Source organism: Electrophorus electricus, chromosome 5 (assembly GCF_013358815.1).
Source record: "Electrophorus electricus isolate fEleEle1 chromosome 5, fEleEle1.pri, whole genome shotgun sequence".
In the NCBI taxonomy this organism is placed as follows: domain Eukaryota; kingdom Metazoa; phylum Chordata; class Actinopteri; order Gymnotiformes; family Gymnotidae; genus Electrophorus; species Electrophorus electricus.
Window position 1 is genome coordinate 7330450 of NC_049539.1, and position 26916 is coordinate 7357365.

General features: G+C 43.8%; 1 protein-coding gene across 3 annotated transcripts in view; it reads left to right on the top strand.

Annotated features, from left to right (window-relative positions):
- The first annotated feature begins 3159 nt into the window (after positions 1–3159).
- myrip (myosin VIIA and Rab interacting protein) overlaps positions 3160–26916 on the top strand; it is an 81367-nt gene continuing 57610 nt past the window's right edge. For all 3 annotated transcript variants that reach the window (XM_035525915.1, XM_035525912.1, XM_035525913.1), the window contains exons 1-2: positions 3160–3408; positions 10150–10372. In XM_035525915.1, the coding sequence (XP_035381808.1) occupies positions 10263–10372 (110 nt within the window). In that variant the 5' untranslated portion in view covers positions 3160–3408; positions 10150–10262. The remainder of the gene's footprint in view (positions 3409–10149; positions 10373–26916) is intronic.

Here is a 26916-nt window from a genome sequence, read left to right on the forward strand (position 1 = left end):
GTTTATCTGAAATCCTTGTCTTACTTTAGAGATGGATGAGACCTAAGACAAAAAGAAATGCATCATTCTAACTGGCTTATATTAGACTTTAGTTCTTGGCTAGGTACTTTTGACTGTAGTGAAATGATTCATTCAGATTTAATAGGGCAAGAACTTTCAGGTTTTATAACCTTTTAATTTATTAACTAATTTAAATTGTGCTATTGTATAAAGGGCAAATTTGCAGCTTCTAATTTGTACAAGTTTGTATGACTGCCAAATTCCTACAGGGTTTTGAATGGAGTTTAAACATGAATGAATACAATAATGACAGTAATTAAACTACTGTTATCCTGCAGTAGTTGAAGTGATCTCTTATTAACCATTTGAGCTGATGCAAACTTGTCCTGTAATGATTTTTGTTGTGGGGAACATGACAAGAATGATCAGCCATTACCTGGCTTTAGAATCTGAGCACCAGTAAGAGTGATTGATGGTATCTGATAACATGTTGTGCATGTTCATGAGAATTAAAATGTCATTAACAGAAAAGAGAGATCTAAACACAAAACCTATCACCCAGTTTGTGATTTGGTATGAATTAAATTTGGTGATTCATTAACCTGTACATGTGCATACACAAATATCCAGTCCAAGACATCTTTAGTGTCAACTGTGGCCGTGTGACTTTTAGTACCTTTCCATCCCTAACCTATATGTTGAGTGGAGTAACATTTAACACTCATCTCTCCAGGAATGGGCTGGCTATCACACTGACAACAGACAGGATACTGGAAAAATGTTTTCCTCTAAATCTCCTGACCAGTTTATATGGTTTTATAAGAACAGCCTAAAAAATGGTTCGTTATTGAAGGAAAAATAATCTTGTTTAAGTACCATTTGCGTATTTAAGATTAACATAAGTTTTGGTTTTTTTTCTCTTGAGACTGAGCTTCTTTTAAAGTGAAGAACACAACAACCATTAGAAATCAAGAAAAACATTTTTAAAGTGAATTCATTCTCTATAACAATAGAAAATGAATTCTTTGTAAGTGTTTTTCACAACATCTCCACAACGGTTCCACTGGGACATGTAGAGATCATCTCAGGCCAGGGCTGTATGAGCTTTAGAATAGTAGAGAACAATGAGCTCAAGTGCAGTACCACTCTTCAAAGTCATAAGCACACTATGGAACGTGTTGCATTCATGTAGTCGGTGTTATTAATTTTACACAAAGCCTGTCAAAGTGTGAGATGAGTGGAGAGCAGGTGTTTATTTATGAGAGCATTTTAACATGCTCCATAATCTTTACCTTTTCACCACTGTGGCCATTGTGGGTCTGATTCTGGAGAGCGGTGTCAGTTTGTCTTTCAGCATACGAGACTCAAGTTTCAGGAAGAGCAACTTCTGCATGGTACAGGGGGAATAGCACAACATTAGTATTGAGGGAGACTTTATAACCTCCTGTCAGATTTAGATTAAAGTGACCTAGAATAACTGTGCCCTAGTGGCCTAGACAGTGGCATTAAGATAATGTGCTGTGCCATGCTGATGGATTTAAAAGTAGCGAATGGGGTTCGGTGACTTTCAGTGGCGGTTCAGTTCTTTGTTGGTGTAAGGTAGCAAGCAGAAGGGAGTGGATGGAGTTTATCCTAATTGTCCTCTAGTGCTGTGAAAGCCCTCAGCTGGATCCTTTAGAAACCTGCTGCTCTCAGCAGAATGAGCTGCTGTGCTGTGTTGATAAGGAGGTAAATTCCCTCCCCCCTCTCCACCTCCTGGGATCCTGCCACGTCTCCCACCACCATATGTACAGGACGCACTGGTTCTGCACTGACTGGGAAGACACGTGTGCTGCCAAATTGATTTTCCTGAAGGAGAATAAGAATATGCAACAAAATACAATCTCTCGTACTCGCTCACTGCCTCGCTCATTCACACACACTCTCTCTCTCTCTCTCTCTCTCTCTCTCATGACTGGCCTGTTTAAAGACTCGGCAGTTGGCACCAACAGTGGATCTGTTGCCTGGTTTCTCTGACATGGGTGGCTGGTCTCTCTGGTAACAGACTGACCTCTGCTCTCACTACTTGGTTCAGTAACAGGTGCGAGGGATGAACAGACCTAGCTGACCTAATTGAGGTGGTCTGCTCCACTCACCTTGGCAATTGTTCAGTAACTGTCTATAGATGTAGAGTAGGCAGTATACTCCCCACGTGATTTCAGGATTTAGGGTATTAGAATTCAATAAGTAGCTTTACTGCCCGAAACATTTATTTTTAAACAGACTGTACTAATGTATTACACCCATTAGATAACATTTTGGAAATTTGATCAGCACTGTTCGGGAGTGTATAACCAAAGTGAAGATCATTAGTCCACCAAATGACCTAATGTTTATGTAACTAAAATAGCAACATGCAGTTCAGATCTATTATTCTCTGCTCACTAATTACTAATGCGCTGCATTTGTATTTGTATACTCTTGTGATAAGAGTCTGAAGAGTATCACAGTTTTGGTCCAGTGATAAAAAAAAATTATTTTTGTGAATGTGCTCATTTCAAGATCATTGGTTATGTGAAAAATTAAGCAATTGTACAAAAGAATGCTACTCCATTGTAGGAGCTGCGAAAGGTTTATTGACCAATTCAAAGATTTATGTCGTAAAAACATATTTCCGTGGCATGTAAAAAATAAAGGCCCAAACATCCTGCAATTAAAAAAATAATAATCAGAAGTTAAATTAACATTACCGGTTTAAAGATGACTATCGGCAAAGTCATGATTGTTGTCTCCCGCCCCATCAAACAGCCAAGGATTTATTTATTTATTTTAATGACGTCTTTGAAGCGCTGCTTAGTGCCGGTTTCTTGGTTTCAGATTATAATGGGTTTAGCCCACCGTATCCGCCTGTGCATGAATCAGGTTCGAATGGACGCGTGGCGCGGCGCCGTGATGCGCGAGTTAATTCTGCGGTAGCGCAGTTCTCTGATTGGCCGTTCGGCGGTACGATCGGGTGGTAGAAGAGGATGGAGTCAGCCGTTGGACGTCAACGCGTGAAACTGGCGCACCCAAAAGGGAGAAGCGGTCACTTATCAGACTTCACCTGCGCGCTCGACATTCGGGCACGGAAGCGTTTGAGTCTGTATCTAAAAGCGCAGCGCGCACACGCACGCAAAGCCTGCAAATCGGCTTGCTCCAGTCGGCGCCCCGTGAGTCAAAGCGCGTGACTGTGACTCCGACGCTGACTGTGGCGGCGTGGGAAAAACAACAACAACAACAAAAAACAAACAAACAGACCGACACCACTGCGAGACTGACCGGGAGAGAGATTCGGCGGAAGTTTACCGAGCCAAATTCGTGTCCTCCGGCTGCCGTGTCCGGTAAAGGGTATCTGTGGACATCCAGTGCATCCAGCGCTCGTGGTTTTGCGTAAGTTATTTAGTGTAGGATATTTTCGTGAATTCGGGAAACGGGTACCGAATGGCTAAGTGATTACATTTATGTATAAAGACACAAAACTTTGTGCCTGAACACTTGGCGGAGGAGAGCAATAATCAAATGATTAGAAGCAGTTGCTTTCATGTGATCTAATGCTGGAGACCGGTCTAGGTTAGACAGAATAATAGGACGTGGCGCTAGGGCGAACTCTGCATGCATCCATAAACGCGGAATCGGCATTGATAAAATATGTTTTGATTCCGTCGGGAGGACATTGCATTTATAACTGGCATTTGAACCAGTCCCGTAGTTTACCATGCGGGGCCGTTTTTTTGTTTTTTTTTCCGGATGTTAGAAGAGATTTGCGGTGTTGTCAAGATGTGAAGCATGTGTTAACGGCTGGGATGAAAAAAGGCACCCTGGCGCAGTATATATCAGTGTGCTGGAAGAGTAAACATTAATCTTTATACGGATAGTTATGTTTTTAATGGCCACTTTATCCGGATGTCAGGTACAATTTAGCCCACAGTCTCTTGCCTCTGTTCAAACGTGCCACTCACGTGCCATTAAGTGTGTCCTAGGAGCTGTTCATATTGTCAGTGCCAAAGATTACCATTTGGTGAGGGGCAGGGTTAGGGTAAAGATTTAACGGGGTCATCCTGAGTACGGGAGAACGCGCAGGCACGGTTTACATGCTCGTGACCTCCATGGTAGAATGCTTTTAAAGCAGCATTGGCTGTGTTAGTGTTAGACACTTTATGATGTGCAAAAACATGTCATATGATAGTATAGGCCTAACAAAGTTCAACAAAACTGAACTGCGGTTTTTCTGAAGCTCGTGTCAATCAGGAAGACTGATTACACCTTCTAGATATGGTGGAAGAAGGAAAAAATAAATACATAAAGTTTTATCCAGACTTGGTTTATTTTTAATGCTCTTGCCCAGGTCTAGGATTTTATATTACTGTTCTGTGAATTTGCCTCATATGGCAGTGCTTGTCGAATCTTGTGCTAGGCATAGAAAAAAGTCACAATGCTGAAACTGTAGAGTGGAGATCCAGGATGGAGGGCAGCCTGCACTAGGTGCTTTTTAGGATCCAGCAGATGATGGTAATCCTTTATTGCTTCTCTATTTGCACTGTTCAAGGAAGACAAATGACAGAATGTGAATACAGAGAGCTGGGCTCCTTATCTCATCTATCTGCAGAGGTTGCATCCCAGTGTGATCAGACAAGAACCTCACATGTTAAACCCACATTCCAGCTGTACCTGGCTGTTCGGTTTTCTTCTGATTAAGTCTGATCGAACTGATCGTCACAGCTGTTCACCCAATTGAGCTGCCTCCAGGTCCCTATTATTTTTGTACTTGCCATATTCGTCCAAACTGCCAGACTGAAGAGGTGAGAGCTCCACAGCTTTCCTCTGAAAAGTGAGGTTTGACTGCTCTACTCGCTACACCCCAAATGTACCATATGGGTGTCCAACTGCTCAGGGAAGTCAGTACATCATTATGCCAGTATATGACTGTACTAAAGAGGAGTAGTCTCACTTCATCACTGCATAATGGGACGCAGCCCTACATTAGTGTGTGCCTGATCTTTTAGCCAAGCCCACAAACCTATTATTTGCATACAGACAAAATGAAGGCGGCCACCACAATTCCCGTAACATCTTCCCAGCAGTGCCTTTGGCTCAAATCTTCTGAGTCAGATTATGCTTTAAAGATTATGTAATTTAAGGATCTTTAAATGTTGTATTCCCGTAACATCTTCCCAGCAGTGCCTTTGGCTCAAGTCTTCTGAGTCAGATTATGCTTTAAAGATTATGTAACTTAAGGATCTTTAAATTTTGTATTCCCGTAACATCTTCCCAGCAGTGCCTTTGGCTCAAGTCTTCTGAGTCAGATTATGCTTTAAAGATTATGTAACTTAAGGATCTTTAAATGTTGTATTCCCGTAACATCTTCCCAGCAGTGCCTTTGGCTCAAGTCTTCTGAGTCAGATTATGCTTTAAAGATTATGTAATTTAAGGATCTTTAAATGTTGTATTCCCGTAACATCTTCCCAGCAGTGCCTTTGGCTCAAGTCTTCTGAGTCAGATTATGCTTTAAAGATTATGTAATTTAAGGATCTTTAAATGTTGTATTCCCGTAACATCTTCCCAGCAGTGCCTTTGGCTCAAGTCTTCTGAGTCAGATTATGCTTTAAAGATTATGTAACTTCAGGATCTTTAAATGTTGTATTCCCGTAACATCTTCCCAGCAGTGCCTTTGGCTCAAGTCTTCTGAGTCAGATTATGCTTTAAAGATTATGTAATTTAAGGATCTTTAAATGTTGTATTCCCGTAACATCTTCCCAGCAGTGCCTTTGGCTCAAGTCTTCTGAGTCAGATTATGCTTTAAAGATTATGTAACTTTCCTTCAGGATCTTTAAATGTTGTATTCAAATCATTAAATAAACCTGTTGATCTTATTTGAGCAGCTGAGCCAAAATCTCATGTGTTCATTTTGTATGAGCAGTTAGCGTTGACGTCAGATCTGGGTGGCCACATCTGGTCTGCATGCAAGTTCGGATTAACAATGTTTTGGGTCGTGGGCAAGCATAAAACCCCTGTTCATTCATGAAAATATGGCTTGAAAGCTCACTGGCCAAAATCACCTTAGGACAAAGGTGATAGATATATTACATGTGCAGGAAATAATTACTTGAAAATAAGTAATGCATCACTATGTATAATAAAACGATAGCAATAAAAAGTCCTAATAACAATGATCAGTCAACAGTAAACAATAAAATAGATGAGATAAAAACTACATTCAACCTGTCCTTAAATAATAGCCCTGCTGGTGGGGACTGTTTTGTTGCTGTGCTTGTACTTTAGAGTTTCTAATTGCAGTTTCTAGATCCACCGTGATGGTTTTCGCATCATCTTTAGATCAGGGATCCGGGTCATGAGGGTTCCAAAGCATGCACACACGTCACCTGCCTCAGACAGTGTCATTTTGGCCACTGCTGAAAACATCCCTATAAGTCACATGACCAACGACAGTTCTACTGGAAGCAGCCAATATTTGGGCTTCTGTATAGAGAGGCCTTTTGCGTGTATGCTATCACCATTCCCTCAGTCTAAATGTATACACTGCAGTATATGTCTGTGCATAAGGTGTGCTGTCTTGGTACCACACACCTATTTCTCATATAACAACGTGTTCCGGGCACTATGTGGTTTGGTAGATGAGTTCATAAATAACTTTACTCTGGACAGGCTACTCATGGCTAGCTTTCTTGTGCAAGGTTAAATAACAAAGATACCAAGGATAAGTTGCTCTGGGTGGACATAAATCCATCTTACAATGTTTTTAGGCAAAAATATTTGCTAATTGACTTAATACATTTAAATTATATAGGTTTAAGGTATATAAATCCATAGTGTGGATTGCTGTGGTGGCATGCATATATGCTGAACATACCATTTGTTTTAAAAATATTTTACCTTATTTTCTTCATACTTTGGGAGACCTTGAAATTTGGGCTCCACTGACCAAAAGGCGCACACCATGCCTTTCAGGAGTCAAAACAATCACTCCATTTTGTGCATGGTTCAGATTGCCCTATAAACCTGCTTAATGATTGCTAGAAAAAAAAGGGTACTAAACCTCTTCAATACGTCAAATTTCTGAAATTTGAGAAGATTGCTAAAAATTGTACCTCTCAGAGGGTGTGTGTGTGTGTGTGTGTGTGTGTGTGCGCGCGCGTGCTTCTTGGAAGACAGAATGTTACACTATATGTGTGTTCAAAATATGTTTCCTCCCTCAGAACTCAACCCTAAAATGTAGCCAACCGTGTATGGCAGTGTATGGGTGCATTATGAATGTGACATCCAAAAGATCCCTGCAGTGCATTAACTGCTTGACACGTGCATATTTTGGCAAGACACAGAAGTGAGAGCTCCCTCAATAGTGGAACAATAGCAGATGCTGACTGGGAGTTTTAGAATCGCATGCACATTTGCTTCTGAAAGGGTAAGACGTAATAAGGGATCAGTGAACTTTCAGAAGCAAGTCACTCTTTACTTCTTCTCTGCTCTGCTGCATAGCGAGGTTTAGCCTGAGGGTGAGAGGCTGGCTGGCTGCCCTTTTCTTCACTGTTTGAAGTGGTTGATTATCTCCTAAGCTGCAGAGAAAATCGCTGCAGACTGGTCAGGAAAAAGCAGGGCTTTTATAAAGAGGCGCGCTCTCCGCGAATGCCTCAGCATCGAAAATGCAGGAGGCCCTTTGTTTTCTGAGCTTTTTCTCTGGCTCACTGACTGAGGTAGGCTTAGGTGTTTTTTATTTTATTTTATAAACCCTCACGAAGACTTGGTGGATGGAGGGAGAGGGGGTACTTGCATGAAACTGTCGGAATGCTAACATTAGGCGAGTTTGTGTGGGAATTTAAATGACAATTTTACATGGAGGTTAATGATGGAGAAGTGTATTCAAATGTCTATGTGGTTTTGGTGGAAACCTAAATGTCTGAGATATAACCCGTGTGTGTGTGTAAGTATCCGTCAGTCAAGGGCAGAATAGTTGTAAACAGAGGGAGAGTAATGTGATTGGTGGAGATACAGAGCACAGCTGACTGAGTCATCCCCCAAAGCATCATCCCCTGCCCCTTCTCTCCACATTCAGTCATCTTTTTTATTTCTGTTGAGCAGCCTTGCCTCTCTCTCTCACACACACACACACACACACACACACCTAGAGCCCATCAGCCCTCCCCTGCCCCACCCACACATTGAGTCTGTGTTCTGTAAGCTGAATGAAATGCCCCCCTACCCTGCTGTACTTCAGCTTCCTATAAAAAGCCAGGCTGACTAATAGGCTGCCTCTGGCAGCTTCCATATAATGGTGCATATTTGCCTCATATATTAGACTCTGTGAGTCTGCTCCTTCAGTCACCTCTATAAAGAGAGGGACAGAGAAGCAGAATCATTGGCAGTTTATTTCATCTACTTAAGAGTGAATGTACTTAAGAACATCCAAGTGTTAGAAACGGGTGCGTTGGAGCAGGATATGAACTGTGCTGAAGAACAGGATCAAGGTGGAGCACGGTGGGGTATGGGTAATATCAGCTCCTTTCTGCTTCTGGCTTTACCTTTTGTGATGTACAGATGTAGATCTCCAGGTTCTCATCTGATCCTCATAAAATGAAAAAATAAATTGAAGTCCAAAGCATTTGATTGCTGTTTAATGACAAGTCTGTTTCTCTGTGTCTGTGCGCAGTCATGTGAAGGAACTATAGCTTATTAAAGCCTTACAAAATGATCCAATAAACATCCTTGTATGTGCATTGATGGACTTGACAATCTCGCAGCTCTTTACATTGAGAGAGAGAGAGAGAGAGCAATGCACCATGCCATTACAGAGATGGAGGTGCAGAGAGGCATCATAGTTTAGTGTTCTGCAATCAGCTACTCGTGAAACAAGTTCATTCCATGCAGCACCACACCCGTTGCCTCAGAATAAAGGGTTGCTATCAGAAACAGCACTGCTAAGCCTGAGAGTGCTCCAGAGTCCTACAGGAACCCCCTCCCGAGGGCGCTCCGCCACGTTAGCTGACCAATCAGAGGCAATAGCAGTAACAGGTGTTCTCGTTAAGGGTCTGAAATTTTCTGCGGCTTTTTCTGTGGAGGAGTAACATAAAGTGAGAAGTGGCCTTGATACCGAAGTGATTGAATCGGAGTTCCAAAGTCAGCTACACAGGTGAGCATTATTAGGTTGAATAGCTGTTAGCAGTGCTTGTCAGGTGTAAAAGAGGTCTGCCAGTAAGCACATTGATTGGTGGTTTTTTGGCGAAACATGGGGCAACAGACAGAGCTTACAAAACCTGTTTGCTTCATGTCCACAGAAAGCCACAGGATGACTTCAACCCACAGTGCATGTTTCTGACTAAATATGGTGTTGGATCCATAATGTTAATGTCATCCATGTCATGTGAGTTGATAGATTAGATTGCTCTGCAGTGTTGTCCAATGGGCAAGGAACAGGTAGATTCTTAGGTGCAGTTCTAAGTGTGAACACTGTTCACTCATCATGTTTCTCATATTCCAATACATGCTCCATGCACACTGTGAAAGGAAGTCAGTGCCTTCCATGCCTGCCCAGTCAGGTGGAAGCACCACGGGCTCTTGAGGGAAGCATTATGGGAAGTTCAAAATTCAAAGTGTAGAGTGCCAAGTGGATTTTTACCCATTTCATCCCTCCAGGAAATGGAGGCTTTTCTTATAGAAGAATGACCCAATATCCCACTGCACTGGTCGGAGCCTTTCTAATACCGTTCCTCAAAGAACTCGGTGTTCTGTAGGCAAATGGTGCCCTGTTTCCTACTGAACGCTTGACGTATGTTTAGATGACTCTTCCATTATGTGCCTGTCATTTACCAGTTTGTGTCCATAAAGCCTCTCCCCCAGAGTGCCATGTTGTACGGGGGAGTTTGACATGTGGCATGTTGGACTGATCCGCATGACTGTCAGACAGTCCATGGGGAGGAGGGGGCCAAAGATATTTTGTCCACATCCAAATCTCTGTATTCACACATCATGGGCTACTGAGTCACTAAAATGTATGCAGTGTTATACAAAATCAGTCTGGAATTTGAGGGATTTTTTTTTTTTAATGCTTTTCACCAGCTCTAATATTGGTGCTGAAAAATGCAAAGCAAATATTGAAAGGTTTGGTGCTGTTTTCCCCAGGAACGGCCCCCCTTTCCAGCATCTGTGTCCTGAGCTCCCCTACCTGGCCACTGAACCCACTTGTCATTTGGTGTCCCCCTTTGACTGCCATCATTGAGCCAGCAGCAGCAGTCATGGGACGAAAATTGGACCTATCTGGACTGACAGACGATGAGGCAGAGCATGTGCTCAGAGTGGTACAGCGAGACATGAAACTCCGCAAGAAAGAGGAAGAACGCCTCAGGTAAGTGTGTGCGTGCATGTGTGCAGTGAGTTTGTGTTTGCACATGCTAGCTGTGTGTACTGTTTTGTTTGCAGTGTGTACTGTTTGTGTGCCTGTGCAGTGTATGAGTGAGGATGTGTGCAGGCATTCACCCAATAGAAGACAAGCTGACAAGCTTTCTCTAGTTTCTCATAACTGAATATTCTGTTCTCCCTCTCCTGACCATTAGCCCTGCATCTGTCCTGATGAGGTGCGGATGGAGCTTCCCCTTGTAGGCAAACAAGAAAACCTTGCATGCGCTCCTTCTGACATTCCATCTCTATTATTCAGCTGTTAGTCTCTCTGTCCCATTTCTTTTTGTGCTTTTGTAACTTGTAACCATCCACGTCTGCTCTGCACTGAATACTCACAAAGCTGTCAGCATGATGTACGAGCGTGCTCTCCTGCTATCATCTAGCTCCCATGTCTCTACCGCGTTGGCACACCATGTGCGTTGTTCGTGCCGTGCGGGACACTGCGCACACCAGGGCCTTCCGGAGTTGCTTCCACTTCCACTGGATTATTAGACGATGGTTAAGTGCTGCCCTTTCTGCAGCTTGGTGCCACGTGGTGTCTCTTGTAGCTCACCTGTTAAAGGTAGAGCGAGGTGGTACCGACCCCAGCTTCATGAGTTTGATTCCCTAGGAGTACACACAGTGCCATATGGATAAATATGTAAGTCACTCTAGATAAGCGCGCCTGCCAAATGCTGTAAGTGTTAAATGTACTGTAATGTTAGTCAGGAATTGGGCATCGGCCCGCCGGACACGTTGCTGCTTGTCTTGGTGAGGATGATGTGTGTATTGTGTGATTCAGTTTGGTGCATTGCTGCTGTTCAGAAAGCATCTGTTTGGTGCTGTAGGAATCGCCAATCAGGTTGTGGTAAATACTAACTGTCTGGCAGGGGCTTGATTTGGATCAGTGCTGTGTGCCCATCCTGCTGCACACGGGGTTGAGGGTCTTCCGGTTGTCATCTGGCAGATCTGTCTTGGATTCAGAGTGAGAATCCAGACACATCCATGCTCTGTTGCCTTAAAAATGCCTTATTGGCGCTTTCTCTCTCTCTCTCTCTCTCTCGCCTTGGGTGTTGAAAGGTCTCAGCGCTGGGATTGAGAGGCACCAGTCCTGTCTCTCTCATGCCCTGCCGGTGAGGGGCTCAGCTCTGTGGCTGATGAGTCAGAGCCTCTGTCGTCTCCGCCTCTGCCCTGATTGATTTTGCGAGCAGCCTCTTGGCTTTCAGCAGGAGAGTTGGAGTGGAAGGGAATAATCCACCCTTTACATGTTCAGTGTGGTTTGCAGCATGAATGTAAAACTGGATTATCAGAATGAATGGAAAATAGTTTTATATAAGAGACCAGTGGCTGCAGTCTATATTTATTTGCTAAATTATAAGTTTATTGCTCTTCACAATGCGTTGAAAAGAGAGAAATTGTATGTGTATGTAATATAGTGCATTTCACCGTAGTGTATAATTTAAGCTTCTGTTCTACTGTTTCCACACTTCAGCACTTTGCTTTCACACTTTTACAAGACTCAAGAAATCACTGGGCCTTTTTTAAAGATTAAAAAAACCAGAAGGCAAAAGGAAATTAAATTTGTGCAATTGCTGACCTGAACTCAATGTTTGTCACTGCCAATCCATTCACAGTTGACAGGGTGCTTCTTCACCGCACTCCGAACGTTTGCAGGGAAACGTAGAGGAATATTCTTTCCCTTTAATTCCCATGCTACTAGCATTTACAGTCGGTCTTCATTTCCCTCTTACTCTCTCACTCACCCTGCACGGTCTTCTGTTTCGTCTCCCTCTCAGTCCTCCACTGCAGCGGAATTGATCGCGCTCGTGCTGTGGGCAGGATAAATAGGATGTCCTGTGGCCTTAGTGCTCTCTTGGATTTCTGTGGTCGAATTTGGTTCACATGGTGGTCAGCCCAGCAGAGGGGTCGCACACAGACCTGCAGGAAGTCCTGCCTAGTGCTTAGTCCCGCCACTTCTGCATGGTACACTGCCACGCTGTAGTTCATTTTGACCCAGGACCAGGGGTGTCTGACCTTTTTATACTGCGTGAACTACAGTTCAGCTCAATTTTGTCTGTTTGTTTTTGTTGTTTTTTTTCTTGCATGTGAAGCTTTTCACAACGGACCGACATAGTGTACACTATAGCCTCAAGAGCCTCTGAATTCAGTTTTAGATCACTAAAACTACTTAGTTTTAAGTAGTGGTTGAATTATATTTTTATACAAGTGTACGGTATAATAAAACACTTCATGACGCTGCGCGACAACACAGGACCATGTAATGTGGTACATGCCTCAGGCAGAGGACAGAAGTGACCCAGTAAGACATATAGAAAGCAGAAGGTATGTCAGCTTGACCCTGAGGACAGATGACGGTATGTCTGGATATGGATCAGTCTCCAGCTGTTGTTGTCATGACGGAAAGATCCTTGTGATTGCACTGGCTCAACTGAAATTGAAATAAGTGAATTTAAACTCGTCTCAAATCGAATCCTTCAGAGGAAGTGAAAATCGTTGTGCTTTCCTTCCATCTTCTCTGAGGGCTCTGTCCATGTGAAGTTCTCAGAGATATGTGTATGCCAGGAACTGACCCTTCCCACAGGTCTGCCATTGATGGCGATGGGTGCACTGTCCACTATCAGCTCTTTGGCCTTTGCCACATTAAGGGAGACTCAGTTCTCCTGGCACCAATGTGTCGTGCATTGACTTCTTCCCGATATGCTGTCTCATCGCCACTGGACGTGAGATCTACCACTGCTGTGTGGTCAGCATATTTCACAACACTGTTAGAGGTGCTACTGGCTACACAGTTCTGTGTGTAAAGAGAGTACAGGAGAAGATTCTGTATGCTTTCCTGAGGGGCAACTGTGTTAAGGGTGAGAGATGAGGAGGTAACTGTCCATATAACCACAGTCTGACCACCTGGCACCAGTCTGATAGGAATTTCAGGATCCAATGGCATATGTAGTGATTTACACCCAGTTGGCATCGCTTCCTGTCCAGCATGGAATGAATTGCAGTGCTGAAGGCAGGGCGGTAATCGACAAACAGCATTCTCACATGCATCCATCTTATCCTGGCGCATGAGTGTGAAGGCTGCTGCGTCAACAGTAGACCTATTGACAGGGCAGGTGCAGGGGGTCCAGGGTGTCGGGCAGCCTGGAGAAAACCAGGAGCCTTTTGAAGCTGTTGTTCTCTCTGGGTGTCAGTGCCACGATGCGGTACCATGGAGGACTTGGGCACAGGAACAACCTTTGAGGTTTTTGAAGCAGCCCGGGCCAACAGATGGGAGGAGAGACAGGTTAAAGGTGTCGGTGACCGCTGCAGTCAGCTGGTCTGTGTGTGCTTTTAAAACGCAACGCAAAATCCCATCATAGCCAGCAGCTTTGCACATGGTCAATTTCCTAAAACTCTTTTGCGTGTCTTGTTTGGACCCAGAGATGGCGGTGACATCATGCTCTGCACATGTTGTCTCGTGGCGAAAATTGTTGGTCTCGAAATGAGCACAGATGCCAGCGAGACATGCTAAAAGTCCTTTTAAAGTCCGCTACGATGTCCGCTCCCTGCTACCTGCCACAAGTGTTGCTCTTACACTGCTGCTCAACTTTATACCTGTAATTGCATTTGGCTGCCCTAATAGTTCTCCAGAGGGAACACAGTGGATCCTGCATTTAAGAACATGAGTAAACTCTTTGTTCATCTAGGCTGGAACTGTGTCTTCTATGTACTTCCTCATAAACTTGCAAACTGTTTCTGTGCGCTCCTTGAGGTATGGTGGAACATTTTCAGTTCGCGTGGTCAAAACACTCCTGCAACATAACATCTGATTGCCCGACCAGCAGTTGATTTATGAACCGGGGCTTTCTGTTTTAACCTTTAATCTATAGGCAGGAATGAGAAGAATGGAGCAGTGATCTGATTTGTCAACAGGTTGTGGGGGAGGGCTTTGTGGGTTTCTCAGAAGGGAGAGCAGAAGTGATGTAATGTTTGTCTCTGCCTTATGCTACATGTTGTGGTAGAAGTACTCTGGCAGCTGTGTCTTCGAGTTTGCTTAAAGTTCCCATGCACAGTGGCCTCTGGATGCCTGGTTTCCTGTTTGCAAACAGTGTCATGCAAGTGCTGTAACACCAGGTCTGCTTATGGAAGAAGGTACACTGCAGTAGCTATTATGGCGGACAATTCCTTCAGTTGCCAGGACGGGTAACATAAGATAGTGATAAACTCCAGGAGAGCAGGGTGTTTTTAATCATGTGTAGACCTCAGTTCTAGAGCAGGACATGGCTCACCAACATTGTACAGACGGTCACGACAGGCGTGGCTCACCAACTAACCGCCTGAGTTTGTCGGTATTTGTTGGACGATTATGGGTCCGAGTGCTTTGGGCTTAACTGATTGTGGTTTTGTGGCCTGACAGATGAGTGAGTTTTCCTCCTAAACCCTCTGAATTGAAGGCAGCTTCTGTGGAATTGATTAAATGTACTACACCTGTTGGGAAGGTGATTCCTCTTCTTCTTCTTCTTCTTCTAACATTGGAGTTTCATTTACTGTCTCTTCATTTGCTCGTGTTTGTCTTGCCTTGTGGATTCGTGGCTCATTTGCTTGTTCTCCATTGCTGTGTGGGTGGAGTCTGTGGTAGAGTGCGAAATCCCTCCCCTGGGAATGCCTGGGGAACATGGTCCCGGTCCAAAGGCAAACAGCCTTGTCTTCAGCCTCATGTCTCCACTGCGTGTGCAGATACATGCAGTGCATGCTTGTGGCATTCTAAATAGCATGCATTTTTCATGGAGTCACAGATGCCTGCCATAAAGCTGATGGATTCTGAGAGCAGAGAGAGCACATCTTTAGGACTCTTGTGTAAATAGGGACAGATGGGGTGTGTGTGTGAGCAAGAGAGATGGAGAGAGACTCCAATGGGATTCTTCATAGTACCCAAAAAATATTTTTTGTTTCTTTTAAAAAGAATCGATATGCAAATGCTGTGGAGGAATAACATATCCCCCAAACCCTAATTTATGAGTCTTAGATTTATGATTCCCAAAGCCCTCTCAGAACAGCTGGAGCTGGATATTTTTTTTTTTTTTTTTTTTAAGGAAAAAGACTAATTGATATTACCTTCTGTTCCATAAATATTCATCTGATCTTTCCGAAGCTGTAAATAAGCCTGAACTGGCAGTGGCGTCAGGTTTGGTTTTGATGGCTCCTGTGAGGAAGCCTGAGTGGTGAAGTGCTGACGGTGCTGTTTGAAGGCCTTGCGGGGGGAGCAGCAAACACCCCTGTAAGGAGTTATTTCCAGGCTCATACTAGACAGAAGCAAGAAAGGCTTTCCAATAATTGTGCCCCCTTTGCAGTTAAAGCCTGCTACATGTACATTAGCCCTGCGCTGTGAAATCAGTCCCATTCTTGGGTTCCCAGGGCTCTGTGCCAGCTGTTCCTGACCAGTGCTTTGAAATGAAATGAAATCGTGTGCTGAGTGTGTAGTATTGTATAGCACGCTGGCCATGCGTTGGGGAAAACAAGTGTTGTCATGGGGCTAATTCATTCCATCATTCCAGCCACTGGCTTGAGGGAGGGGCACATGGGTCACGCCCTGCAGGCGGGGCCTCAAGATGAGGGGGGGGCTCCCAGGAAGAGATGCTACCTTTTTTTTAAAAGGAAAAAAGGTACAAAGGGGCCCACAAAGTTTAGTATCGTGCCCCTGGTCCCAGTCTGCCGTTCTCTTCATGTGCTTGCTCAGGCAGTTTTCCATAGCTCTTGTCGTTAATGTTAGTTTGAGTGGGGCGGTGTGGCCTGTGAAGCTTTAATACAGATTTGAATTGGTTTATAGAACAGGCCAGGCAGAGCTATTAAAACTGAGCTAGTGGATGAAAGTGATGTTTTGGGGCCAGTAACTAAATGCAATAACAGTGAAGATTGGTGAGCTTGGTGTAAATCTATAGTTCCTGCTTTCTCTTTAGAACTATGTCCAGCAGAGTCTTGCTACCATGATAAAGGGCCATCACTGGGTTGTAATCTGTTTCAGTGCCTAACAAGGCATTCATCATATCAATATAGTTCTCCACATATAGTAGGTTGTCACCTGGGAGAAGGACTGTAATAAAATATTTGAGGGGGAAATGGAGAACAGACATTTAGCCACTTTGTAGCTTTTTGTAGCGTCGTTGTATGCAGGCGCATAATGAGACACTGAGGCAGGATTCTGCAGCAACAGTCTTACTCCTCGTGACCTTATACTGACAGTGCCCTCCATATAGTCCATCTGTACAGAGGTGACCAAGCAGTATCACATGGATATTTTTTGCTCAGAGGCAAATAACATTTTTAGCCCCTAGTACGTTTTCCCTCTTTAGCCTTTTTGTTAGTTACTTAATCCCTACTTGATCACCTCCGAGGCTTAATCCTAATTTGAATCGGAGATATCAACCTCGTTATGTACTAAGTGTCTAGTGCCTAGTGTTGCTGTAATGTATTTCTCATTGTATGTGTGCTTGCTTCTTATAAGATTAGCGTTTTAAATGAACAGGCTGGGTGTTGGGAGGGGGTTGTTTGTCTTTTTTCCTTGAATAGGACAATTTTCTCATGAAACAGGTTCAAGTTGCATTATCACTTCTGAGATTCTCAAAGAAGCAGATTTAGAAGCGAATGTTTTCAGAGTCTCAGTTGCGCTCTCCCTCCTCCCCTCCTTCTATCTCTCCCTATTTTTGTCTTTCTCTTTTCTCTCGCATATTCTCTGTGGATCTCAGGAGTGTGAGGTTACACGGTATAAGCTTCACTTCTTGCTCTGCCCATGTTTCTCCTTTCTGTTCCGTGTGCGCGCGTGCGAATGAGTGATCTCACACTGGCGCAGCAGTCATCTGTTACAGGTGTAACACCGAAGGTGCTGTTCTAACCATAACCAAACAGGATATCCCGAGTGACCTTATCGTCTTTAGAGTAAGACGATGTGTTCTCTTCTGCTGGAGTGCAGGGTTTCCTAATCTGTTCTGCTGGGTTGCAGCAAACCAAATTCAAGGCTCCTCCTTATTAGTGCAGTTTTGAGAGGGGTCTGTGTGCACCTGTGAACTGGTAGAAAGCATTCGATTGGAGCGAATCTCTGGCAGTGGTGGTTCATGTGGAATTATTCTCCTGTGATCTGAAACTCTCTGCATGTCGTCTCTTCTGACTGAACTTAACTGTAGGTAAACACTTAACACATCCCAGTAACCCTGTTGAATTATTGCAAGTTTTGGCAATTACACACAAACCTCTTATTCACTCAATCGAATTCACTCGAAGCTGCTATTAGGTGTAATGTAAATCGAGTTGGCGTTCGGCCTAGCTGGGAGTGCAGGTGAAAGGGGCGGAACTTGTCGAGTACCCCCTGCCTGGACCAGCCCAGGAAAATAAAGCGATGTCCTCCATCATCCTTTTACACAGCTGTCAGTTTGCTGCGTAAAAGGACAGGAGCGAAAACACGTGGACATGGTGTTGGAGTCTAATGCTAGTAACGGCCCCTCCCCTTGCTCCTGCTCCGCTCTGCTCATTCACCACTTTGTATCTCTCCACCGTGAACTAGACAGATTAACATCTTGAACCGAAGACACATTGGTTTGTAAATGCTGTCTATCTCCCCAACAGCAACAGTGAACCTATTATGCAAGACATCTTGTCACAAAAATGAGGGGTGAGAATGGGGACCCTCTGAGCAGTGGCATGGGGCATAAAGTGAAGGAACTTTCTACTAACTAACTTTCTCATATATATATCAACAACCAGCAACTTTGTAAAAATTGGGACATATCAACAAGCTAGGATCATCTGAGACTGATTACACACCTTGTTGGACTGTTTCTTATCTTAGTCTTTGTTACCTTTCACAGACTGTTAAAATAATCCTTTTTTGTGGAAATTTAAATGGCCTAGATTGTTTGGCGTAAACAAAGGAACCAAGCAACTGAACCACTGCTGATTAGTTTATTTAGGCTTATTTTAAGGACTTGTATGTTTTAAATTAGAAAATTATAAAATGGTAATGGGATAATTAAGGTAGATTTTTTTTTTTTTTTTTTTTTTTTTTTTGTGAAGTCTGCGAACTACTTCTGAGTCGGGGTGTTTTTTGAGATCATTTTACATAGGGGTGTGTGTGTGTGGGGGGGTGTTTCGTGTGTGCATATGAGTGGATATAATGAAGAAAAAAAGGTGTGCAGTGCATATACTAAAGGTTAATTTATGAGGGCATCATCTCAGCCCCCTGGCAGGTTTAATGTGGCGACTGTGGCAAACCACTTGGAAATGAAACATGTGTCCCCCGAGTCTGACCTCCAGCCTCAGTCCCTCCCCCTCTGCTCCTCTCCATACTCAGCCTGTCCCGTTAATACAAGCCTGGCACTTCCTGTCCAGCAGGACGCAGGGAGCCGCAGTCCATAAACAGTTTGTGCGCGCAGCTTCCCAAATGACTCATTCTTAGAATTGTGACCAATTAACCTTTACATGCAGAAACTGGAAACTGAAGAATAACTGTGTCTCTGATGGCGGTGCTAAGTTTTGGCTGTGTGCACCATGCATGCAAGCGCACCAGGCTACCCTGAAACGCCCTTTTCACACAGTTAGACAGATGGGGGTGGCACAGGCTTGTTTCAGACCGTTTCGGTGTGAATGGGTGAGAGCTGTGAAGGAAAGATTGGCAGGTGATTAGTGAGAATCAACACACTGTACGTCTGTGCTTCTGAGTGAAAGGGTTGCAGGCAGCTAGGCGCTCTGGGAGAGCCAGCCTGGCCCCTCATCTGCACCCCAGCATGCATCAGCCAACAGCTGTGCTCCAATGAAGGGGGGGGGGGGGGGTTCTACAGACTTCTTCACAATCACAAACGCAAGCTGGATGCTAATGCACTATCCAGCCCCAAATGTACTAATGTGTGACTGTTGGGTATGTGCAACACTAACCGAAATATGGTCTCTGGTAATTGACTACGTTTTTCTTCATAGGACTCGGTTTAGGCCGTAGTTAGTCTAGGACTTCACACTTTCTGCCTTTTGCAGACTACTGAAAGTATTACATGTCTGTAATAGCAGGTAGCCTATTGAGTGTTACAAAAGAACACTGTGCAGTCGAAAGGTGTGAGGCCTTTTTGGTCTTTGTGTATTAATTGTGATGTTACTTTGCACCTGCCTCTGTGAAACTGGGCTATGGTTTATGTGGAATGCTGAAGTCTCAGTGCGACACCTACAGCAGAGCTACCTCATGTAGCCAAGCTAAAGCCAATGGTGGAATTTGATGTCCTACAGAATCGATGCGCGCACACACACCCAGAGATGCAACCACACAAGTTGATGGGTGCACACACATGTACAAAGATGTTCATACAGACTTTGCGTGCACGTGCACACACACGCAGATGCTCTGTTGTCCCAGCTCTTTTGTCGCACCTTGGTCCTTTTGAAGACAGCCCTTCGGGATAGTTCCCTTCTCATTGTGTGAGCTTTGCCAGTAACCAAACAACGGCAGGATTTTTCCATTTTCCCCATGTTCATAGCTGGCGAGTCCCCGCAGCTACACACCTCTCTCTCTCTCTCTCTCTCTCTCTCTCTCTCTCTCTCTCTCTCTCTCTCTCTCGCTTTCTGCTTCTCGTGTTCATACCCAAGACGGAGGTAATTCTGCATTCATAACCTCAGCATTGCAAATGACCAAACAAGTGATGCTTGGAATGTCAAAAAGGCAGCACAAGAGAGAGAAGGAGGAAAAGACAAAGACCTGGGAGACAGACGGAGAGAGTGAGAGGAGACCGAATCAGAGCGACAGAAGATGGGGTACCCATGTGGAGAGAGAACCAAAACCATTTTAGAGTTCAAGTGTGGGCAGGTGGAGGCAGAATGCTAAAAAGGCCATTATACAAATTCCATCACCTCCAGCCTGGGTTCATCTGGGCAGGTCTGGGGCTCAAAGCTGTTTGTGGGGCTGGAATCCCTCCCTCCCTTTCCCATCTGCCCCTTGCCCTGAGCGCAGCAGCTTGCGGGGGTAAGAGAGCTTTTTACATCTTGCTCCTAGGGGCAAAGGAGAGAGTACAACAGAGAGCATCTTCAGTCAGCGTTTGAGCACGGTCTTGACCTTCAGGTTTCAGAGTCATTCGGATGAGCACGGCCCCAAGTTCCTTTGGTGAATATTTGATGTGTGTGAGTAAAACTACGCTCATCATTAGCCTGCATGCTTAAGCACTGCATTTGTGTCATGTATATTGATGTGACGCAGCATACAGCATATACTCTTCTGATCCTAATATCCTCGATTTACAACAAGGTCTTATCCACTGTGTAGAACCGGCTGCTAACGTTGGCTTGATTTCCAGACCCAGATTAAACCATGCAAGACCGAAAAGGATTTTCTGAGGTTTTCACCACTGGCATTACAATTTAGCACAAGATTTGGCTTAATCCTTATTGTGTGTGTGAGGGTTGTTTTAGTGCTGGTCATGATGCGCGCACACACATCTCCAGCCAACTAAAGGATTTTCAAAAATGACTCAGTCGGAGCAGGCTGGGAATTGTAGTGTTTAGCATACAGAAAGTCAGAGGCTGCAAATGAGCCAGTCTGGTTCTGCCTGTGTACACTGCACTCAGACATTGCTTGCCTTGTTCTTTTCTGCTCATATACATCTGTTCATTAATCATACTTATGAGAGGACTCGTGCACCACGGCTGTGGGTAAGGTTGCCAGGTTACCTGCTCCTTACTTTCTAACTGCATGTTGAGAGAGAGAGAGAGAGAGAGAGAGAGAGAGTGGTTTTGGCACGAGTGTGAAATTATATTTGGAGTACTGGCTGGGGTTGCCACGTTGTGTTGCCAGCCTGTAGAGTGCACTGTTGTGCAGATTATTGGAGCAGCCCCTCTCTTGTGGTTTCTGATGTCCTTTTCACTGTCTCATACATGCACATAGAGACAAGCCAATTTAATGTGTTAATGTGAAACACACTGTCAAAATATATTGTTTGTATGCTGTGAATTATGGGGAATGTGTGTGTGTGACAGAGAGAATACAGAGACCATATAAATGCTGTCTCACTTCTCAGCCCGTATCTTTCACAGTCGTTGTGAATGGGCATCTTCATCATCGTCATTATCACAACAGCCCCCTTTACATCTCCATGAATGGACCCCCCTCCCCCCAAGGCCTTCCATCTTCCCTTACAGCTGCAGTGTTATTCAGGCTGAATATAAGCTGGCTCATGAGACAAAATGCCATCCTAGGGGTATTCATTCGTTTGCTGCAAAGGCTCGTGTCCCACAGTGTGCGGTGCTCGCTGAAATGGCACGCTCCAAGCGACGTCATGCTTGGGACTGTGCAGGGAAAGTAGGGCAGGAAAGTGGACATGCGGGGACAGGCTCCACTGTGGAACTGAGCACTTTCGATGCGCTCTTCATCTCCGACAAAACGCGCATACCTGTGTGTGTGTGTGTGTGTGTGTGTGTGTGTGTGTGTGTGTGTGTGGAAGGCTGAGGGCATCACAGCTGATCTCAAACCCAGGTCTTCCAGAGCCAGAACACACGTGATGGTCTCTCACTTGCAGAAGTAGTCAAAATTGTGGAGATTCCAGTTGTATAGTGTGCAAGGTTTCCAGACTGCTTCACTTTGCTTGCACAGCTGATAAGAATTTCAATTTCAGTGTTAAATGAAGTTTCAGTCCATATGAAGTCTTTATATATGTTTTTTTTTTTTTATATTGTATATTAATTTTATTTTTATATATGTATAATATAAAATTTGGTATAATTTAAATCCACTGTCATTCATCCTGTTTGGATAAGTCTTTATGAAATCTGTCCAGTTTAAGAATTTTGATTTGATTTGTATTTTTGCAGATAGGTACCTAACAAATGACTACAGCAGTGGTGTTGATATTTTTCCTCTATGTATCAGTGTTTGGTCTTTTCTTTTCCTGGGGTCTTTCCCGTAGTCTACATCCTGTGGTGAACCAACTGAGGGCAAGTGTTTTACACAACTGTGCTCATATCTTATATTCTTAATCAGTTAACCCCCCCCCCCCCCGATTGAAAGTGTTCAGTGGTCCAGTGCTGGTCTCTCTTCCTCATGCATGAATTGAGGACACACACACAGCTGGACAGGAAATGACACAGCAGTTCACTGTCCAATTACTTATGGCTCCTCGAGATGGCCAAACCGTGTTTTGAAAAAGGCTGTGATATTTGCTATCCATTTTACCCCAAGCAGATGTAAATGCTGACGAATTAAAGTCCTCATTCTGCCCTTTGACCTCACTGGCATTGTTTAATTTCTTATCCGGCGTGGTAGCATGCGTTGGCAAAACACTGGTCACGGTGGTCCTTCTCTCCACTGGCAGACTGCGCTGGATGTGCTGTGGGAATGCGGATATTTGCGTGTGAAAATACGGTTTTATGAGGTGTGTGTGTGTGTGTGATGGAGGATGAGAGAGGCATTTTGACCAATGCCTGAGATCTAAGCAAGCCTTTGCCCTTTTTATGTTCTCTCTTTTATAGCTCTGAGGTATTTGGCTGAGCCCAATAAAAACATCAACCACTTAAGTAGTCTGTGTTAATCCACATAAAAAGAGAAAGCTGGAACTACATTAAACTTTTACATTTAACTGTACTGTACTCAATGTAATTGAAAGTAAGACTGTCTGTCTTTTAAACTTTTGTTACACTTAAATCTTTCATTTGCTTCTTCTCTTGTACCTTCTCCCTTTCTCCCTTGTTCTCTTCACAAATGTCTCCCTTTGTTTTGTGTGATGGTAATATATTTTTAAGTGACTGGATGAAACAACAGGGTTAATTCTGTTTTTAAAAATCTACCCTGCTACTTTGTTACTGTGTTAGAACGTGTGACACTTGTTGAAAGGTTTTCCTTTAAAGGTTTAATGTGGGTTACATTTTTTTTAAACTAAATGTTTTCAAGATTAATGGTTTTGCATGGTTGGATCTGTGACCCTTTTAAGAGAAGTGACACATGTATGCACACGCATCCACTACCTCACTACCTTTTAATAATGGGGGGTGTGTGTGTGGGAGACAGAGAGAGGGAGGGTTAGGGGGTTACCCTCTCTACTACCTTTTGTACTAGTATTCCTCTTTTTGTGAGGAATACACACATTATATTCTATATACACAGTATACACATTGTATTCTTCTATATACACACATTGTATTCTATATAGACATGTTTCCATATGACCTGTATCCAGCAACTTTGTAGTTTTGGCAGTGAAAGTTGGCTCTTATCTGTGCGCTGACAGATGAGAAAATGTAACTTTTTACCTGGACTGACTGAATATTTTCTCTGACATTCTGTTATACAGAAACCTTTGAGCTGGAGAACCATTAAGCTCCATAAAAGGAATGGAGAGCATTGAAATTATTTTTTTTTTTTTTTTTTTTTTTTTTCCCAGTATAATGTAGCATTGCTGAACATTAAACATTTTTTAAATTTAAATTAAGCTTTCACTTAGTGGGCTATCGGAATGAGAGTGGCAAAAGTAATGAAAAAGATTCACAGAATCGTTATGTCAGCACCTCAGGGTCATGTCATGTTCTGTGCCTGTGCTAATGGTAGAATGGAGGAACTGTTCTTCATAAAGACACAACTGTGGAACACCCCACCTAATCTCTCCCGACTGCACTCCCGCTTGGCTCGGCCCTGTCCTGCCTCGCGTCTCCCTGTCCTCTCTCTGCTGGCCAGCCCTCGTCCTGTATGTCTTCATCTTTTCCCGCCGTGCTGTCCTGCACCCTTTCATTCATCAGCTGTGCCTGTGGTCCCCTTGGATTCATGCTTCCTCTCGCCCAGACGATTTAGCTGGCGCCTCGTCCCTCGCTGTCAGAGCTGCTAGGGAGGGCTGATTGACACTGTGTGCATATACACACACACACACACACACACACACAGCCTGACTGACTGACTGTGGAGTCATAATTGACTTGCACTTTGAGGCTTGTAGTGGCTTAAATACTACATAAGATTTGCAGTTTGGACTGATGGGTGTGATGACTCATCCTCACGGTATCTTGTCTCCCACCCCCTCGTTCTCCTCCTCCTTGCGTCCTCGAGCCCTCGGCAATACACTCTTGTTGCTGCCCGCCGTCTCCAATGGTAACCAGCCGAGGGGCAGAGAGAGAATGACATTACTAGATGAAGTCAGGTCGTGTCATCTGACCCTGGCTAGGTCGTACACACACCAGAATTATATAGCCTATCAGCGTTTTTCCTAAAGAGTGCCAACTTGTAGTGCGCGCGCACACACACACACACACACTGTTTACATAAGAACAAGGAGTACACAAAGACAAATCCTAAGGCTGTTTTTTTTTTGTTATTGTTTTTTTAATACAGTCTGACCTTATTATTTCACACAGCAACAGCCTCTTTTTTAAAGTCTCATTAAACACTTTAATTCACTTTGGGAATACCAACTGTTATAAAACATTAACACCAGCTGGATGTCGTAGGTGTTTAACACCAGCCTTTTTACTGTGTACAGATAGTGTGTGGCCATACAAATGTATTTGTATAATTCCTGCTCTTATGAGTAAAACACAAATCTAGTTCATCACTGAGGGTGTACTTGGTTAAAAGGTGCTTGCTCTGCTGAGCTACGGGCAATGGTAGCTCAGTGGTTAAACTAGTAATAAGAAGGTTGCTAGTTCAAGCCCCACCACTGTCAAGTTGCTACTGTTGGGCCCTTGAGCAAGGCCTTTGACCCTCAATTGCTCAACTCGTGTTCAGTCATAATTGTAAGTCGTTTGGATAAGTGTCGGCCAAATGCCGTAAATGATGATTTTTGCGCTCCTTGTCCAAGGTGAAGAATTAGTCCTGGGTCTTGGCAATCATTTTTCTGTACCACGCGTTTCCTTTGATACTTGCCATGTTTTTGTCCTTCTATTTCAAGAGAACTATAAATACAATGAGGCATCCAGAATTTGAGTTGTCATTTAATGAAAACGCAGCACTGTTTTTGCACTGTGCCTCTCTTGGGAGTACCATCACCTGTCATTTGGTGTTTTAAATATTTGTACTGGGGCTATTTTCTTTTCTGCACTCATTTTACCTGGTTGACTTGTGCAAAGACGCTAAGAGGTTACTGGTTTTGGATGTTGTTTACATGTCCTAATTATGCATTTATTTTCTTATATTATTTCTTCTCTCTTATTTCCCAGCCTTGTGCCCCATTTTTAAACGATAGCCATTTGTAATAGTCCTAGCTGTTCTACAGATTGTCATAAATCTGCCGGCCTGCCCAGTTGTGACCACAGTACATTATTTTGATATTCAGGAGCAGCTCCTGCTGTTGGCTGTGACTGCTATCCTGTCTAGGCCTGAAATAGGCCTATTAGATGTGAAACATGCCAGCCATCTCGATTAGCTGCGTCTCGCTGCTTGGAGCATGCGTGATGGTGCACCTGCAAACAAGCCCACTTGGGCATCAGCAAGGAGTTGCCCTCTTCTCTCCATCTCCCTTGCTCTCAGTATGACTCGTCACATCCCTCAGTGTGTCGTTCTGAAGGGGGCAGATATTCCTCTGACAGTGTTCCCTAAAATAGTACTGCGAATGCAGTGCATGAATGAAGACTCATGAGGGTGAAATAACTAGCATGAATTAACATGCATATGCTCTTGGGGTGATGCTTTTGTCATTTAATGATTCGATTCCTCTTGTGAAATTCGTGTGTGTGTGTGTGCGCACTCCTGCAGTAATGCACGAGGAGCAATAGGTGTTAACAATTGCTTATTTTGTGCTAGTGAATTTTGGCTGTTTATAAAATCACATGTAGCTGATCTAGAGCGCTCGTAGGCTACAGTACCACAGTGATTTGACTGGTCATTTATCTTCCTCTCCAAGAGCAAGTCTTTTGATTCTTTGGTCTACTCTATAGGAGATTAATGAAGGATCCTTAAAAGGGATACTTTTAGCCTCATGTTTCAGTGTAATGTTAGCCACTGTTTTATTTGTAGGATGATTAGAGAGCACGGAAGGAATTGTTCAGTGCATCCCTTCTCTGAACGGGTAAAACACCAGCAAAGGAATCATCCACATCATCTTCCTTAGGAAAACCACATTTCTGAAAAACATTCACAAATTTCCATATTTTTCTGGAGGATGTTTTCATTCTCATTGCAAATGCATGCAAGTCTTAATAGCTGTGAGTAAAGGATGTTTTTTCCAGGTCTTAGAATATGAGGAGTTGTACTACCAGAGTTGTATAACCCAGAACTTTCAGACATAAATGAAACATCCAAAATAGTACAACCCTGTGGGACCTTTTTGGATCCAGGCTAATAAGCAAATAGTGGAAAACCAGACAGACATTGTGATGGTAGATAAGATGCAGAAAACCGAAGTGGGCATAGATGTGGCAGTTGCACCCAATAGGAAGTAATAGGAAAAGCTGAAAAATTCCAGGGCTGAAAGAAGAAAGGGAGAGAATGGAGGGAAGGGTGGTGGTGATGGAGAAACTTGGGGCTGTGACCCCTAAGCTTCTACAGATCCCAGGAATAACAACATCGATCTCATT